We start from the raw sequence: 14,023 nt of genomic DNA, 5'->3' as shown, positions 1-14,023 counted from the left end.
GGGCGCCCGCTGCCAGGCTCACGGCGCCCGCATCCCTGGGGAGCGCAGACAGGGAAAGCTGCAGCTCCCGGCACCAGCCCCGGCGCCTCCGGGAACTGGTGGGACTGGGGCGCGCCGGGAAGGCCGGTGCCCACCGACCCCCCACCGGGGTGCTCCCACCCGCCCCGCGCCCGGCCCCCCGGCCCCGCCGCCCCGCAGCGGGGTCTCCCCGAAGGGGGCTGCGGCAGCGCGGCGGGAGGAGCCCCGCGGCGGAAGGTGCCGGGGCCGGGCGTCAAGCGCAGCGGGAGCGCTGCCGGGCCGGTGCCTCGTGCGCTGCCCGCCTGCCGCGTGCGGGCTGGGTGCGGGCAGCGGCCCCGCAGGCAGCGACGGGGCTCGGGGCGGGGGTCCCGGGCTGCGCAGCAGTGCGCTGGGCCGGGCCGGGCCGAAACGGGCCGAGGGGGGCTGAGGGGGACTGAGCCGGGCCGAGGGGGGCCGAGCGGGGCCGAACCCAGCTGAGCCAGGCCGAACCCAGCCGAGTGCAGCCGAGTGGGGCTGAGCGGGGCCGAACTGGGCCGAGTGGGGCTGAACCCGGCTGAGTGGGGCCAAACCCAGCCGAGTGGGGCCGAGTGGGGCCGAACCCGGCCGAGTGGGGCTGAACCCGGCCGAGTGGGGCCGAACTGGGCCGAGTGGGGCTGAACCCGGCCAAGTGGGGCCGAACCCGGCTGAGCGGGGCCGAAGCCAGCTGAGCCAGGCCGAACCCAGCCGAGTGGGGCCGAGTGGGGCCGAACTGGACCGAGTGGGGCTGAACCTGGCTGAGTGGGGCTGAGTGGGGCCGAACCCGGCCGAGTGGGGCTGAACCCGGCCGAGTGGGGCCAATCCCGGCCGAGTGGGGCTGAACCCGGCCGAGTGGGGCTGAGTGGGGCCGAACCCGGCCGAGTGGGGCTGAACCCGGCTGAGTGGGGCCGAACCCGGCCGAGTGGGGCCAAACCCAGCCGAACCCAGCCGAGCGGGGCCGAGCGGGGCCGAACCCATCCGAACCCAGCCGAGTGGGGCCGAACCGGGCTGAGTGGGGCCGACCCCAGCCGAACCCGGCCGAACCCAGCCGAGCGGGGCCGAACCCGGCCGAACCCGGCCGAGCGCGGCCGAGTGGGGCCGAACCCAGCCGAGTGGGGCCGAACCCATCCGAACCCGGCCGAGTGGGGCCGAGTGGGGCCGAACCCAGCAGAGCGGGGCCAAACCCGGCCGAGTGGGGCCGAACCCGGCCGAGTGGGGCCGAGTGGGGCTGAACCCGGCTGAGTGGGGCTGAGTGGGGCCGAACTGGGCCGAGTGGGGCCAAACCCGGCCAAACCCAGCCGAGCGGGGCCGAGTGGGGCCGAACCCAGCCGAGCGGGGCCAAACCCGGCCGAGTGGGGCTGAACCCGGCCGAGTGGGGCCGAGCGGGGCCGAACCCATCCGAACCCGGCCGAGTGGGGCCGAACCGGGCCGAGCGGGGCCGAACCCGGCCGAACCCGGCCGAGTGGGGCCGAACCCATCCGAGCGCGGCCGAGTGGGGCCGAACCCATCCGAGCGCGGCCGAGCGGGGCCGAACCCAGCCGAACCCGGCCGATCCGGGCCGAGCGGGGCCGAACCCGGCCGAACCCGGCCGATCCGGGCCGAGCGGGGCCGAACCGGGCCGCCCTTACCTGCAGCGGCCACGGCGGCCCCGCCCCGCCCCGTCCCGGGGCTCCCCCGGCGCATCCCGGCCCGCCGGGTCCCGCTCGTCCCCGCGGCGCTTCCAGCGCGGGGCCGGGCCGGGCCGCAGCCGCCGCGGGGCCGGGATGGGGATGGGGATGGGGGGGGGTCCCCGCTGCCCCGCTCCCCCGCCCGCCGCCCCCTCCCCGGTGCCCCCCGTCCCCCCCCCGCCGCTGACCTGCCCGAGCCGCCGCCGCCGCCTCCCGGCCCGCCGGCCCCGCCCGGCTGACGCACCGGCGCCGCCCGTCACCCCGGCCTTGCGGCGGCTCCGCCCGAGGGGGCCGGCGGCGCCGGGCCCGGCAGCACCCCCAGCCCGGGGCCCGCGGGGCGCCCACCCCCCCCGGGGGACGACCCCGTGCTCACGCCACCCCCCCAACCCCCCCTCCCCCAGGATCGGGCCCCAAATTGCCCCCAAAACCGGAGGAACCGGATCCCGGCTGCCCTGAGCCGGGGTGCGGGAGCGGCCGTTGCCGGCCGGGATGGGGGGCGGCGGGGGGCTGCTCGAAGCGGAGGGGTCGCGGACCGCGGCCCCGGCACCGCCGACGGCGCCCGAGCGGCTGCAGGGCCCCGGTGCAGCCGCGTTCGCCCCAGGACGAGAACAACCGAAACCCCCGGCACCGGCGCCCCGCAGCCCCCCTGTGCCCGACACCCCCGGCACCGGCGCCCCGGAGCCCCCCTGTGCCCGACACCCCTGGCACCAGTGTCCCGGAACCCCCCTGTGCCCGAAACCCCCAGCACCGGCACCCCGGAACCCCCCTGTGCCCGAAACCCCCGGCACCGGCGCCCCGGAGCCCCCCTGTGCCCGACACCCCTGGCACCAGTGTCCCGAAACCCCCAGCACCGGCGCCCAGCAGCCCCCCTGTGCCCGAAACCCCCGGCACCGGCGCTCCGGAGCCCCCCTGTGCCCGAAACCCCCAGCACCGGCGCCCAGCAGCCCCCCTGTGCCTGACACCCCCGGCACCGGCGCCCCGGAGCCCCCCTGTGCCCGAAACCCCCAGCACCGGCGCCCAGCAGCCCCCCTGTGCCTGACACCCCCGGCACCGGTGCCCCGCAGCCCCCCTGTGCCCGAAACCCCCAGCACCGGCACCCCGGAACCCCCCTGTGCCCAAAACCCCCGGCACCGGCGCCCAGCAGCCCCCCTGTGCCCGACACCCCCGGCACCGGTGTCCCGGAACCCCCCTGTGCCCGACACCCCCGGCACCGGTGTCCCGGAACCCCCCTGTGCCCGACACCCCCAGCACCGGCGCCCCGGAGCCCCCCTGTGCCTGAAACCCCCCGAACTCACCCCGGGGTGGGACCTGGGTGTCCCCGGCCGGGTCCTTGGGTGCTCAGCCACGCGCCCAGCCGGTGGCCCACGGCGCCCACGGCGTGCCGAGCACGCGGGCTGCGAGCCCACGGGTGACTCCGGCAGGCGGCAAGGCCGCCGAGTGCCCGCACTGCGGTTCGGGGCCGTTTGCGCCGGGGGGGAGCCCCCCTCGCGCCAGCCGGGCTCCCCGGGTGCGCACGGCGTCGCCGTCAAGGCCAGGGGACCCTCGTCCCACATGCGGCGCGGCCGTCGCGGCTGGCTCCGGGGCCGGGGTGTCCCGGCGGTGCTGAGTCACCCCGGCACACGTGGGAGCAGCGGCTTCTTCCAGACCGGGATGGGCTCGCGTGCGCCGGGCCCGACCGCGAGCCCGTGCCAGCGGGCAACTGGCCACCGGTGGGGCCAGGTGGCCCAACGCACCCCGCCCAGGAGCCACGAGCAGGCAGCGCCGGAGTGAGAGCTGCCGGCCGTCCTCGGGAGCAGCGGGGTGCGTTTTGGTGGCAGCACGGCAGATGTGACGGCGAGCCCGGCACGAAGTCGCCCATGCCACCGGTCCCCGAGCCGTCCCTGCTGAGCCACGGGCTGGTTGTGACCATGGCGGGTGCTGCGGCGCGGAGCGCACCGCGCAGAGCCCGGCACCACGCCTGCAGCACCGCGGCTGCCTTTGCCGGGTACCGTGCTCGGGCACCGTGGGCCGTGCGGTGCTCGGCTCGGGGGCTGCGCCGGTCCCGAGCTCCCGCCGCGGCTGGGGACCAGGTGTTTGCGCCCGTTGCGGTCCCACGGCATCCCCAGCCGCCGCAGCGGGGCAGCCGGCGCCGCCGGGAGCTCGTGTGTGCCACGAGCACATCCAGGCCGTGCCCAAGCCTGGCGCTGCGCAGATGCCAGTGTCCCGGAGAGGTTAGGTGGCCGCAGAGCGCGTTGGAGGGCGCCGGACCCGGCACAGGCAGCGTGGCACAGCCAGGGACGGCCCTGGGCGCCCGCCAGCCGTGCTCGCCGCAGCAGCTCTCTGCAGGCTGCAGCTTGCCGGCGCTCGGCAGCCGGGCAGCGCGCTCGGTTGGGATGCCCGTCGGCGGAGATTGCTATCGCTCTGCTGCCCGGACCTGCTGCGCCGGGGTCGGGCGATGCCAAGACACCGGCTCCATCCAAGAGCCTCTGCTGAAGCCAGGAGCTGGCTGTTGGGGGGGGGGCAGTGGAGACGTGTCCCCTTCCCAAGGGGACCGTGAGTGCTGGAGCTGGCCGGGGGGGACAGCCGGGACGTGGCTGGGAAGCCACCGAGCTTTCTGGCGGTGGTGGAGCCGGCAGCCGCCGCGGGACAGGACCGGGGACGTCTGTCCCAGAGCGGTGCCGGGGGGACGGCAGGAGGCCGCCACGGCTCCACGTCCCCACCGGGGCGCGGTGAGCGGCACGGGCGGGCGCAGCTCCTGGCAAAAGCGTCCTGGCTCCCCCCAAAACTCTTGTTCCTCGAGAGGTTTGGGCCAGGGGGAGGTTTGAGGGGTTGGTTTTTTGTAACGGGGGGCAAGGGGAGCCCGGGGCCGGTGACTCTTTGGCAAAGGATTCCTCCCCGGAGGGGTTCGTCCGTGGACGTCGCTGCTAACGAAGCCTGGCGCAACCCCGAGCGGGAGCTCTCCCGCCCCCGGCAAAACCCCGGCGCCTCGGCCGCGGTTGCACAAGAGGCCCGACTCCCTCCGATGCCTTCCCACCGGAGCCGGGCCGGCGCTCTGCCTGTCGGGAGAGGGAAAACCGGGCCCAGCGCCGGTCCTGCTCCCTCGGCCGCGCTGGTGGGCCCTGCGAGCCGTGCCGGGGGCCCTCCTGGCCCTAAAAAGTGCTACGAGTCACCATTTTTGCCGACAATCCTGCACGTTTTCTCCTGTTCCTATTAGAGGTTTTTGCTACGAGATGGAAAAATCAGGAGCGCTCCGGCAAGCAGCGTTGCCAGCGGCACGGCCGTAAACTGCAATGGAACGAGAGGAGCAAAGCGGGCGCGGGGACGAACAACCGGCACGGCGGCTCCTCCGGGACGACGTCCCCGGCGCCCGGCAACGCCGTCCCTGCCGTCACCCTCCGAGGCAGCCCCGGTGCCACGCAGCCCCGGTGCCGTGGCCAGGAAAGGAGACGCAGGGCCCGGGGATGCGGCTCCAGCCCCGACGGTCACGAAGGGCTCAAGGCTGAGCCAAAAATTCGCCTGCCTTCACCCGAGCCGAAGCTCCGGCCTGGATTTAAGCTTAAGGGAGTCCCCACCGTCCCAGCCCGGCCCCCGTGCCGCGTTCCACGGCACGGCCCCGACACTTCCCAGGACAGAGGAGCCAGGAGCCTGCTGTGAGAAAGCTTTTATTTTAAATAACCTCAAAAAAATAGAATTGCAAGGACCTGAAATGCTGCTGGAGCGGAGGGGAGGAGGGCGGCGTGTCTGCCCCGGTGGGGAGCGGGCGAGGGGGGACGGGGGCGGACGCTCACCCCAGCCTGCCAGATTTCAGGTGCCGGGACCCCTCTGCCAGGCAGCTCCCACCCGGCTGCTTCGTCGGCTCGGGGCGCATCACCCCGGCTGCAGCTCCGGTCATGACCGTCCTGGCGTCCCCTCGGCTGTCGCCCCGGCCCCGGGCAGGTGCCAAAGCCTCTCCTTCCGCTGCACCCCTTGGGATGCACCCCAAAAAATGTACATGAGTAGGCGGGGGCTGGCGGCGAGCGGCGCGGCACCAAGCTGGGCTCCGGTAACACCATCCCCGGTGTTTTCAAGGCAGGTTTTTGCCCAGCGGTCGCAGCCGCGAGGCTCGGCGGCCCAGCACAGCCAGACACGGCTCCTGCGCCGCAGCCGAGGAGCAGGCGGGTGACGGCGTGCGGGCGGCGGGACGGCGGTTCCCCTCGGTCGCAGCAGGCAAGATTCGCTTCCCCTTTCAGATCAAGCGCCCTTCGAAGCGGCTTTCCGGCGCCCAGTTCCCGTTTCCGAAGCTCTGCCCCGACATCCCTTCCCCAGGCGCCCGACGAAGCGGCTCCCCGGCTTCGCCTCCCGGTGCCGCAGGCTCTGCCGCACCGACGGGGAAGCGGAGACGGCGGGCAAGCCCCGGCGAGCAACCGGCGCCTCTGCGGCAGGGAAACGGGCACCGCCACGAGCTACTGCGACGGCTCCGGCAGACGACAGCCGCTCCTGCTCCCCCCGGCGTGTCCGGGTTACCTATTCAGAAGTTAATTGAGTACCAGAAAGCGGTGCTAGGCAGAACGATTATCCACAGAGCAAGCAGAGAAGCACAAGCTAACCCCCCCCCCCACCCCCCTGTCACCCTGCACGGCCCCTCCGGGCTCGGAGCTCCGGACCCGGACACCTCCCGGGTCCCTTTTGGAAGCAGAGGTGAGCCGAGACGCTTCCAGGCCGTTATTCCCAGCTGTTTCCCATTTTCTCGGTGCTCGCCCAGCTCCTCCGCTCCACCCGCAGGGAAGCCACAGGCCCGGCGAAGCTGTTCCCCCTCAGCTGACGGCGCGTCTCAGCTCTCCATCCCAAACGCATCCTTGCGGAACGATGTCCAGTCCGGAAGAGAAGGATGGAGGGTTCTGGGAGAAGCCCTTGGCCCACGGAGGCCCCGCTCTGCCCCACGGCCGTCTCCGGGTCTGCGCGTCACCCAGCCGAACCTGGAGGCAGGAGCGGGCAGATGTGCCGCCGCCGGGCCTGCTGCACGACGGAAGCGTTTTTTTTTTGTTTTTTTTTTTTTTTTAAAGCCAACAGATCCCGCGTCCCGAGCTCTTCCCGCTCCCTACGGTCCGCGCAGCCGCAGCAAGAGCAAACGCTGCGGAGCCAGGGTCCCGGCGCTGCTCCTCAGCTCCGTCCCCTCTCCAGATTTGGGTTGTTGATGAGACAGAGCTCACCCGAGCCCACCTCCTGCTTCACCCCGTCCGATAGCGGCCCTCTGAGCCTCCTGTTCCCAAATCCTCCACGGTTCTCCCAAGTCCCCGCCACCAGCGCGTCCCGGCAGGCACCACGAGTCCTGGCTTTCCCTCGGCGCTGTCCTCGTTTGGTCAGCGATCGGCCCCCCCGGCGCGAGCTGCCGCCGCCTCCTTAGGTTTGGTGTCTTTTAGTGCAAGAGCGATGAGGTCCGGTCCCTCGCCCGGAGGCAGGTTTTCGGCAGCCTGCCGCAGGCGTTACAAGCAGCTGGGGCACGGCGAGGGTTTCTCTTCGCCGTGCGCTCTCTCAGGCACTCTCAGGACTCGTTTCTCCTCAAAGCTTCTGCCGCAGCCGCCGTACTTGCACCAGAGCTCGGCTCGGCAGTCGGGCTGGGGCTTCAGGAGCAGCTGCCGCTGGCTCACGCAGTCGGCGCAGCAGCACTGCGGCGGCAGGCTCGGCGGTTTCGGGCTCAAAGCTTCCCCGCCGTCGGTGCATTTACAGGGGCACTGCCCCGCGGGTCCCTCCTGCGGGTGGTGGGCGCCGGACACGAGGTGGTGGTCTTCCTGCATCAGCTGCAGGAGGATGTCTGCCGCCCCGGAGGGGCTCTCGGGTCTGTTGGGGGGCTGCGCTCCCGGCCGAAGCTCCTCCCGAGCCAGCGACACGTGAGCAGCTCCGCGGGAGCAGGGGGGCAGAAGCAAGCTGGGGGGCTCGGATCCCTTTCCCAAGGGAGCGCCGCGGGCGTCCGGTTCCTCCTGGTGCGCCGGGCAGGTCCCCTCGCAGCAGGAGGGCGGGATGCCGCCGGCGTGCGTCCTGCGGTGCCGGAGGAGGTGAGCTTTTTGGCTGAAGCCCTTCCCGCACTCGGCGCAGCGGAAGGGCCGCTCGCCGGTGTGGGTCCTCTGGTGAACGGCCAGATTCACCTTCTGCCGGAATCGCTTCCCGCACTCGGCGCAGGCGTGCGGCCGCTCTCCGGCGTGGCCTTGCCGGTGCAGCTGCAGCTCCCCGTGCTCCTCGAAGGTTTCGCCGCAGAGCGAGCAGGGGTAGGGGCTCCCCGGGTGGGTCTGGAGGCCGGGGGCCTGGCCCGGCTCGCTTTGGGGTCTCTCCGCCGCGTGCACTCGCTGGTGGACCCGCAGGGAGAGCTTGCTCTTGAAGCGCTTGGGACATTCCAGGCAGGTGAAGGGCTGCCTGCCGGTGTGGGTCTTCTGGTGAGCGATGAGGTTGGGTTTTTGGGCGAAGCGCTTGCCGCACTGGGCACCAGGTTGCCCTTCTGGTTAAAACGCCGGCCGCAGACGCCGCAGGTGAAGGGCCGCTCGCCGGTGTGGATGCGTTGGTGGGTGACCAGGTTGGTTTTCAGGCTGAACCTCTTCCCGCAGACGTCGCAGCGGTAGGGCCCTCTGCCCCGGTGGTTTTGCCGGTGCTTTACCAAACGCTCGTACTGGGCGAAGCTTCTCCCGCACTCGGGGCACACCCAAGCTCTCCCCTCCACCTGCTTCTCCTGGGGAGCTTTGGGGGACAGCTCATCGCCGGAGCTTTTTTCGTGCTCGGGGCACGGGTAGGACTTCTGCCCGACGTGCGTCTTCTGGTGCGCCACGAGGGAGAGCCAGAGGCCGAAGCTGTTGCCGCACTGGTTACAGATGAAGGGCTTCTCCGCCCCGGGGGCCGGGGGAGCCGGCGGGGTCGCATCCCCGAGGACGGGCTGCACCCCGAGGTGCCCCAGGAGGTGCGGGCCGTGGCTGAAGGCCGCCGCGCAGCCCCCGGGAGCCTCGGCGGCGGGGCCGTGCTGCGGCCGGAGGAGCGTCACCTTCTGGCAAAACCCCTCGCCGCACTGGACGCAGGGGAAGGTCTGCTCGCCCAGCGGGGCTTGCTGGTGCGGCAGGAGCGGCTCCTTCGGGGGAAAGCTTTTCTCCGTGCACGAGTACAGCTCTTGGCCCTCGGGGATCTTCTGAACGGGCAGCGGTGGCATGGGGCTGAAGGAGGCCTCTTGCTCGGGACCCCCGGGCTGGAGCAGGGTGGGCGCAGCCCCGTAGGAGAGGCCGGCGGCCGGGCTGCGGCCCGGGCAGCGCCGCTGACGCGGGGCGTGAGTCTTCTGGTGGGCTTTGAGGGAGACTTTGTCCTTGAAGCACTTCTGGCACTGCCCGCAGGGGTAGGGACGCAGGTCCGTGTGGGTGCTCTGGTGCGTCACCAGGTTGGTTTTTTGGGTGAAGCGCTTGCCGCACTGGGTGCAGGCGAAGGGGCGCTCCCCGGTGTGCACCCGGTAGTGGGTCACCAGGTTGGTCTTCTGGTTGAAGCTCCTGCCGCAGAGGAAGCAGGTGAAGGGCCGCTCGCCAGTGTGGATCCTCCGGTGGGTGATGAGGTTGGGTTTCTGCCTGAAGCTCTTCCCGCACTCGGGGCAGACGAAGGGGGTGTCCTCCTGGTAATTCCTCTGCTGGGATCGCAGTTTGGGCTTGCTGGAAGCGCCGTCCTCCTGCTCGCCACCCGCCAGCGCCTTCTCGCCGGCGGCGTGGATGCGCTGGTGGGCCAGGAGGTTGGCCTTTTGGCTGAAGCTCTTACCGCACTGGGCGCAGGGGAAGGGGCGCTCCCCCGTGTGCACGCGGCGGTGGGTCAGGAGGTTGGGCCGCTGGCTGAAGCTCTTCCCGCAGTCCCCGCACCTGTAGGGTTTCTCTCCGGTGTGGATCCTCTCGTGCGTGATGAGGCTTTGCTTCTGGCGGAAACCTTTCCCGCACTGGGCGCAGCGGAAAGGGCCTGCGCCGAGCTGCGGCACCCAGCAGGTCACCCGGCTGGAGAGCGGGCTGAGGCCGGCGGCGCCGTCTCTCTCCATGCCCGTCCGCTCGGGCGCGCGCTGCCCGCCGTGAAACCAGCGGCTGGAACTGCTGGCGGCTGCGGGATACAGCTCCAGGGAGCCGGCAGCTCCCCCGGGTTTCTCCTCAGGCTGTTCGACTTTACTCACTTGCCCGGGCTCAACTAGATTTCAAAAAGATTCGAGACATTAATTTCAGAGTCTTTCATAGAATCATAGAATGTGATAGTGATAGGATGAGAGGAAATGGGCTCAAGCTGCGCCAGGGGAGGTTTAGGTTGGATATTGGGAAAAATTCCTTCACGGAAAGAGTGGCCAAGCACTGGACCAGGCTGCCCAGAGAGGTGGGGGAGTCCCCAGCCCTGGAGGGGTTCAACAAACGGGCAGAGGTGGCACTGGGGGCCATGGTTTAGTGGGCATGGGGGTGTTGGGGTGATGGTTGGGCTGATGATCTTAGAGAGCCTTTCCAACCTTAATGATTCCCAGTTTTTACTTTCATTAAAAAATAATCCAGCCCCCAAGCCAGGAAACATGGAATTACGACTCTTCCCTTAATGGGTTCAGTGGTGGCCTTGGCAGCGTTGGGTCAATGGTTGGGCTGGGGGATCTTAAAGGGCTTTGCCAACCTCAACCATTCCATGATTCCAATATCTCAAGGCGGAAGGGACCCAGAAGGATCACCGAGTCCAACCCCCTGCTCCTCGCAGGACTGCCTAACGCTAAATCATTGCAGTTTATAACACCCTAAAGAATCAGCGGGATCGGAACCCTGCCCGGAGCCCGCTCCACCCCTGACTCGCCGAAAGCGGTGCTGGCGGCAGCAGCGATAGCAAAAACTTGCCATTAACTGGCCTAAAATGGTGTCAAACTGGCCCCAAATGGTGGCAAACTGGCCCCAAATGGCGGCAAACTGGCCTAAAACGGCCGCAAACTGGCCCCAAATGGCGGCAAACTGGCCTAAAACGGCCGCAAACTGGCCCCAAATGGCGGCAAACTGGCCTAAAACGGCCGCAAACTGGCCCAAAACGGCCTTTGCCTGCCAAGGGGAACATCCCCTGCCAAGGCCGGATTCCCACCTCTGCCGGGATGCCAGGAGCACCTACCCGCGCAGGGGCTCACGAGGATCTTGCTCTCCTCCTGCATCTGCTGGCCTTCGGCGTACGGCTCCTCCGACTGTTTAATACCGAACAAACCACCGGGCTTGAAAAATCTGTAGCCTGGTTGAAGGGATAAGAGCTGGTCACCATGAACTGTGTCACGCTGCAAAACACGCGTTCGGCATAGACATCGTTATGCTGGAGATGCCTGCGTGAATTCACAAATAAGCTAAAATTAACGAAGCCTGGGGGCATCGCTTTCATCTATTTTAAGCTTCTGCTGCCTGAAGTGTAATTAAAGATAAAAGGAAATACCAGCAGCACCAGGCTCCCTCCTCCCGGCAAGGTGAAAGGTGGGAAGGAGCGCCGTTCCTCGGAAAACGACTCTTTCCGCAGTCTTTCGCGCGCTCGCCCAGCTGCCCTTAAGATCCCGCCTAACGCTTTTACGATCGGATTTCAAAGGCTACCGCAAAAATGCAATTAGTTCCAACCTGAGCCTCCCAAGCAGAAGAGAAGCCTCCATCTTTAGCAGAGGAGCTCGGCTGGCAGAGCGGCTGAAGGACCTGCCTCCAGCTCCGGGTTGGGGATTCCTCCCAGCGGTGCCACATTTGCATACATTTACATACGATCTTTGCGTCACCCCCCGCGTCCCCCACGAACCCCGGTCAAGAGGAGACTCTTGCCGGCGCTCAGTCGGACTCGGGTGTTACGGCAGGACCGACCGTACTCCGGAGAACACGCAAGCGCATCCCCAACCCGCTCCGCTCCCCCGCCGGCGCAGCCTGCCCGGCGCGGGTGCCGCCCGCCCGCCGTCCTCGGCACTCACCTGTGCAGGGGTCGGACGGGATCTCCGCGCCGACAGCATCCAGCTCGTGTCCGGCTCTCGGCACCTCGCTCAGCCTGGGGTAAGGGAGCAGGTTCAGGGCGTGGGCAGGCTGGTCCAGGAGAGAGGAGAAGCGTTTCAGCAGATGGCCATCGCTTTGGCGGGGTTTGGTTCTTTGGTTTTTTGGCCAGCGGGAGCAGGGCAGGGATCGTCCACCCGTGCTCGGCGCTGGGGAGGCCGCACCTGGAATGCTGTGTCCAGTTTTGGGCCCCTCGGCACAAGGAGGACATTGGGGTGCTGGAGCGTGTCCAGAGAAGGGCAGCGGAGCTGGGGCAGGGTCTGGAGCACAGGGCTGGTGGGGAGCGGCTGAGGGAGCTGGGGGTGTTCAGCCTGGAGAAGAGGAGGCTGAGGGGAGACCTGATCGCTCTGCAGCTCCTGGCAGGAGGGGGCAGGGAGGGGGGTCGGGCTCTGCTCCCAAGGAACAGCGATGGGACGAGAGGAAATGGGCTCAAGCTGCGCCAGGGGAGGTTTAGATTGGATATTGGGAGAAATTCCTTCACGGAAAGAGTGGCCAAGCACTGGACCAGGCTGCCCAGAGAGGTGGGAGAGTCCCCAGCCCTGGAGGGATTTAAAGACGCGTAGATGTGGCGCTCAGGGCCATGGCTTAGCGGTGGTCTTGGCAGTGCGAGGTTAACGCTTGGACTCGGCCATCTGAAAGGTCTTTTCCAACCCAAACGATTCCGTGATTCTGTGAAGGACGGGCGGCGGGCTTTCGAATCGGCGCCCGACACCCACAGGCCACCCCAGCCCCACGGCGAGGCGTGCCGCTCCGCTTCAAACACCCGGGCCCTCGGAAAACCCTCGCACCCCCCTTGAACCTGAACTCGAGAGGTGCTGGCTCGGCGGGATCACCACCAAGGTGTTCTCCTTGGACTCCGGATCCACAGCGGCGCAGCCGGGAGAAATCCCAGGCCCTTTTCCCCGTGGAAAGCTGGGAAAAGCTGTTCCGGCACCGTAAGGGCTGGTTTTGGCCGGCAAACCAGGCGCAAGGCCGGGCACTGCTGCCCCCGAGCCCCCGCATGCGGCGGGTCGAAAGGCAGCTCTAATCCTTCGGGAAAGGAGCAGGAGCGTGGAAGTGCAGGCAAGCTGCTTCTCCTGCGTGCCTCAGTTTCCCCAATCAGCAAGAGCATCGCTTGACAGAAACCCTCGAGCGGCGCTCGCTACGGGCTGACGCAGCGCGCGCTCAGCACCCCCTCTAACGAGATCGCATCTTTCCCAAGCGCATCCCTCGATCAACCCAGCCCCGCTCCCAAACCAGCCAGGATCCGGACCGAAGGAGGAAACCGCTGCAAGGAGCCAGAGCAGCTTTTCCCAGGAAGCTCGACACCCAATCCACCCGTCTTCCCTCCCCAGGACTCCTCTCTTCTTCCCTCAAAACTCCTCCGTAGCCTGGCAGGAGCGCAAGGAGAGCAGATGGCAGAAGACACGGAGCCCAGCCCGCGCTCTGACGGCTGCCGTAACTTTAAGAAGCGCCAATTTAAAAGAAAAAAGTCTCGCGTGGGGGGGGGGGGGGGGGGGGGCTAGCGCGGCTCCTGGGGCGTCGGTATTTCTAAATGACGAGGAGAAAAGCACCAGGAGAGCTCCCAGCCCCTGGGAAAACCCCAACAGGGCTCCCCCCCCCGCCACCGCCCCTCCCAAAATGCGGCGGCATGGAAGAGGAGCAGGGGTTCCTCCCGAGCGCCCCGGCGCCGCGCTCCGCTCTGCCCGAGAGGGACGCGGTCAGGGCTGGCCCCGCTCCGGCCTTTTCCCCCCAGGAACGGAGCGGGATCCGCTGCATCCCCCCCACCCCCCCCCCCCCCAAACCGCGTACCTGGGGCGCTCCCCCCGCAGACATCGCTCCCCTCGGGGCCGTCCGGCGAGGGGAGAGGACATCAGCGCGGGGAGGACGCGGGGCGGCGGCTGTCCTTCCCCTCCGCCTTCCGCCACGGTCGCGGGCTCCGATCTTCCCCGACTTCCTCCAAATGGCTGCTGCGGGTCCCTGGGAGAGCAAGAGAGAGGAGCCGGTGAGCGGGGGAAGCGGCGCGGCACGCCGAGAGGCGAAGCCGGAGGAGCTCGGCCGCCTCCGGAGAAGCTCCGCTGGCGTCCGTCTCCCTCCTCCTCCTCCTCCGAGTTATTTAAGGGAGAGAAAGGCGCTGACCTCGGGGTCTGGCCCGGATTCATTCTGTTTACAGTAAAGCTTCCCCGCAGCCGGCGCAGCCAGCGCTACTGGGATTTGTAGTCCGCGCCGAGAGGCCTGTCACCGCACGCCGAGAGCTGCTTGCGGCCGCGGGGACGGGGAACTACGGCTCCCGGCACGGCCTCGCCCCGCCGCGGAGAGCGGGCCGCGGCAAAGGCGCAGCCCTGCCCCGCTCCCGGCCTGCCGGCT

General features: G+C 69.2%; 1 protein-coding gene across 1 annotated transcript; it reads right to left on the bottom strand.

Moving 5' to 3' along the window:
* Positions 1-6,708: 6,708 nt before the first annotated feature.
* LOC142593061 (uncharacterized) lies at positions 6,709-12,259 on the bottom strand. The gene is given in 5 exon segments (XM_075706498.1): positions 6,709-8,133; positions 8,136-9,842; positions 10,782-10,895; positions 11,602-11,826; positions 12,235-12,259. Coding segments are annotated over 5 exon segments (3,063 nt in total). The 3' UTR covers positions 6,709-7,141.
* Between the last annotated feature and the right edge of the window lie 1,764 nt (positions 12,260-14,023).

Source organism: Pelecanus crispus, chromosome 2, assembly GCF_030463565.1.
Source record: "Pelecanus crispus isolate bPelCri1 chromosome 2, bPelCri1.pri, whole genome shotgun sequence".
NCBI classification, from domain to species: Eukaryota; Metazoa; Chordata; class Aves; order Pelecaniformes; family Pelecanidae; genus Pelecanus; species Pelecanus crispus.
Note: the sequence above shows the minus strand (reverse complement) of the source record. Positions and strands in the feature narration are given on the sequence as shown.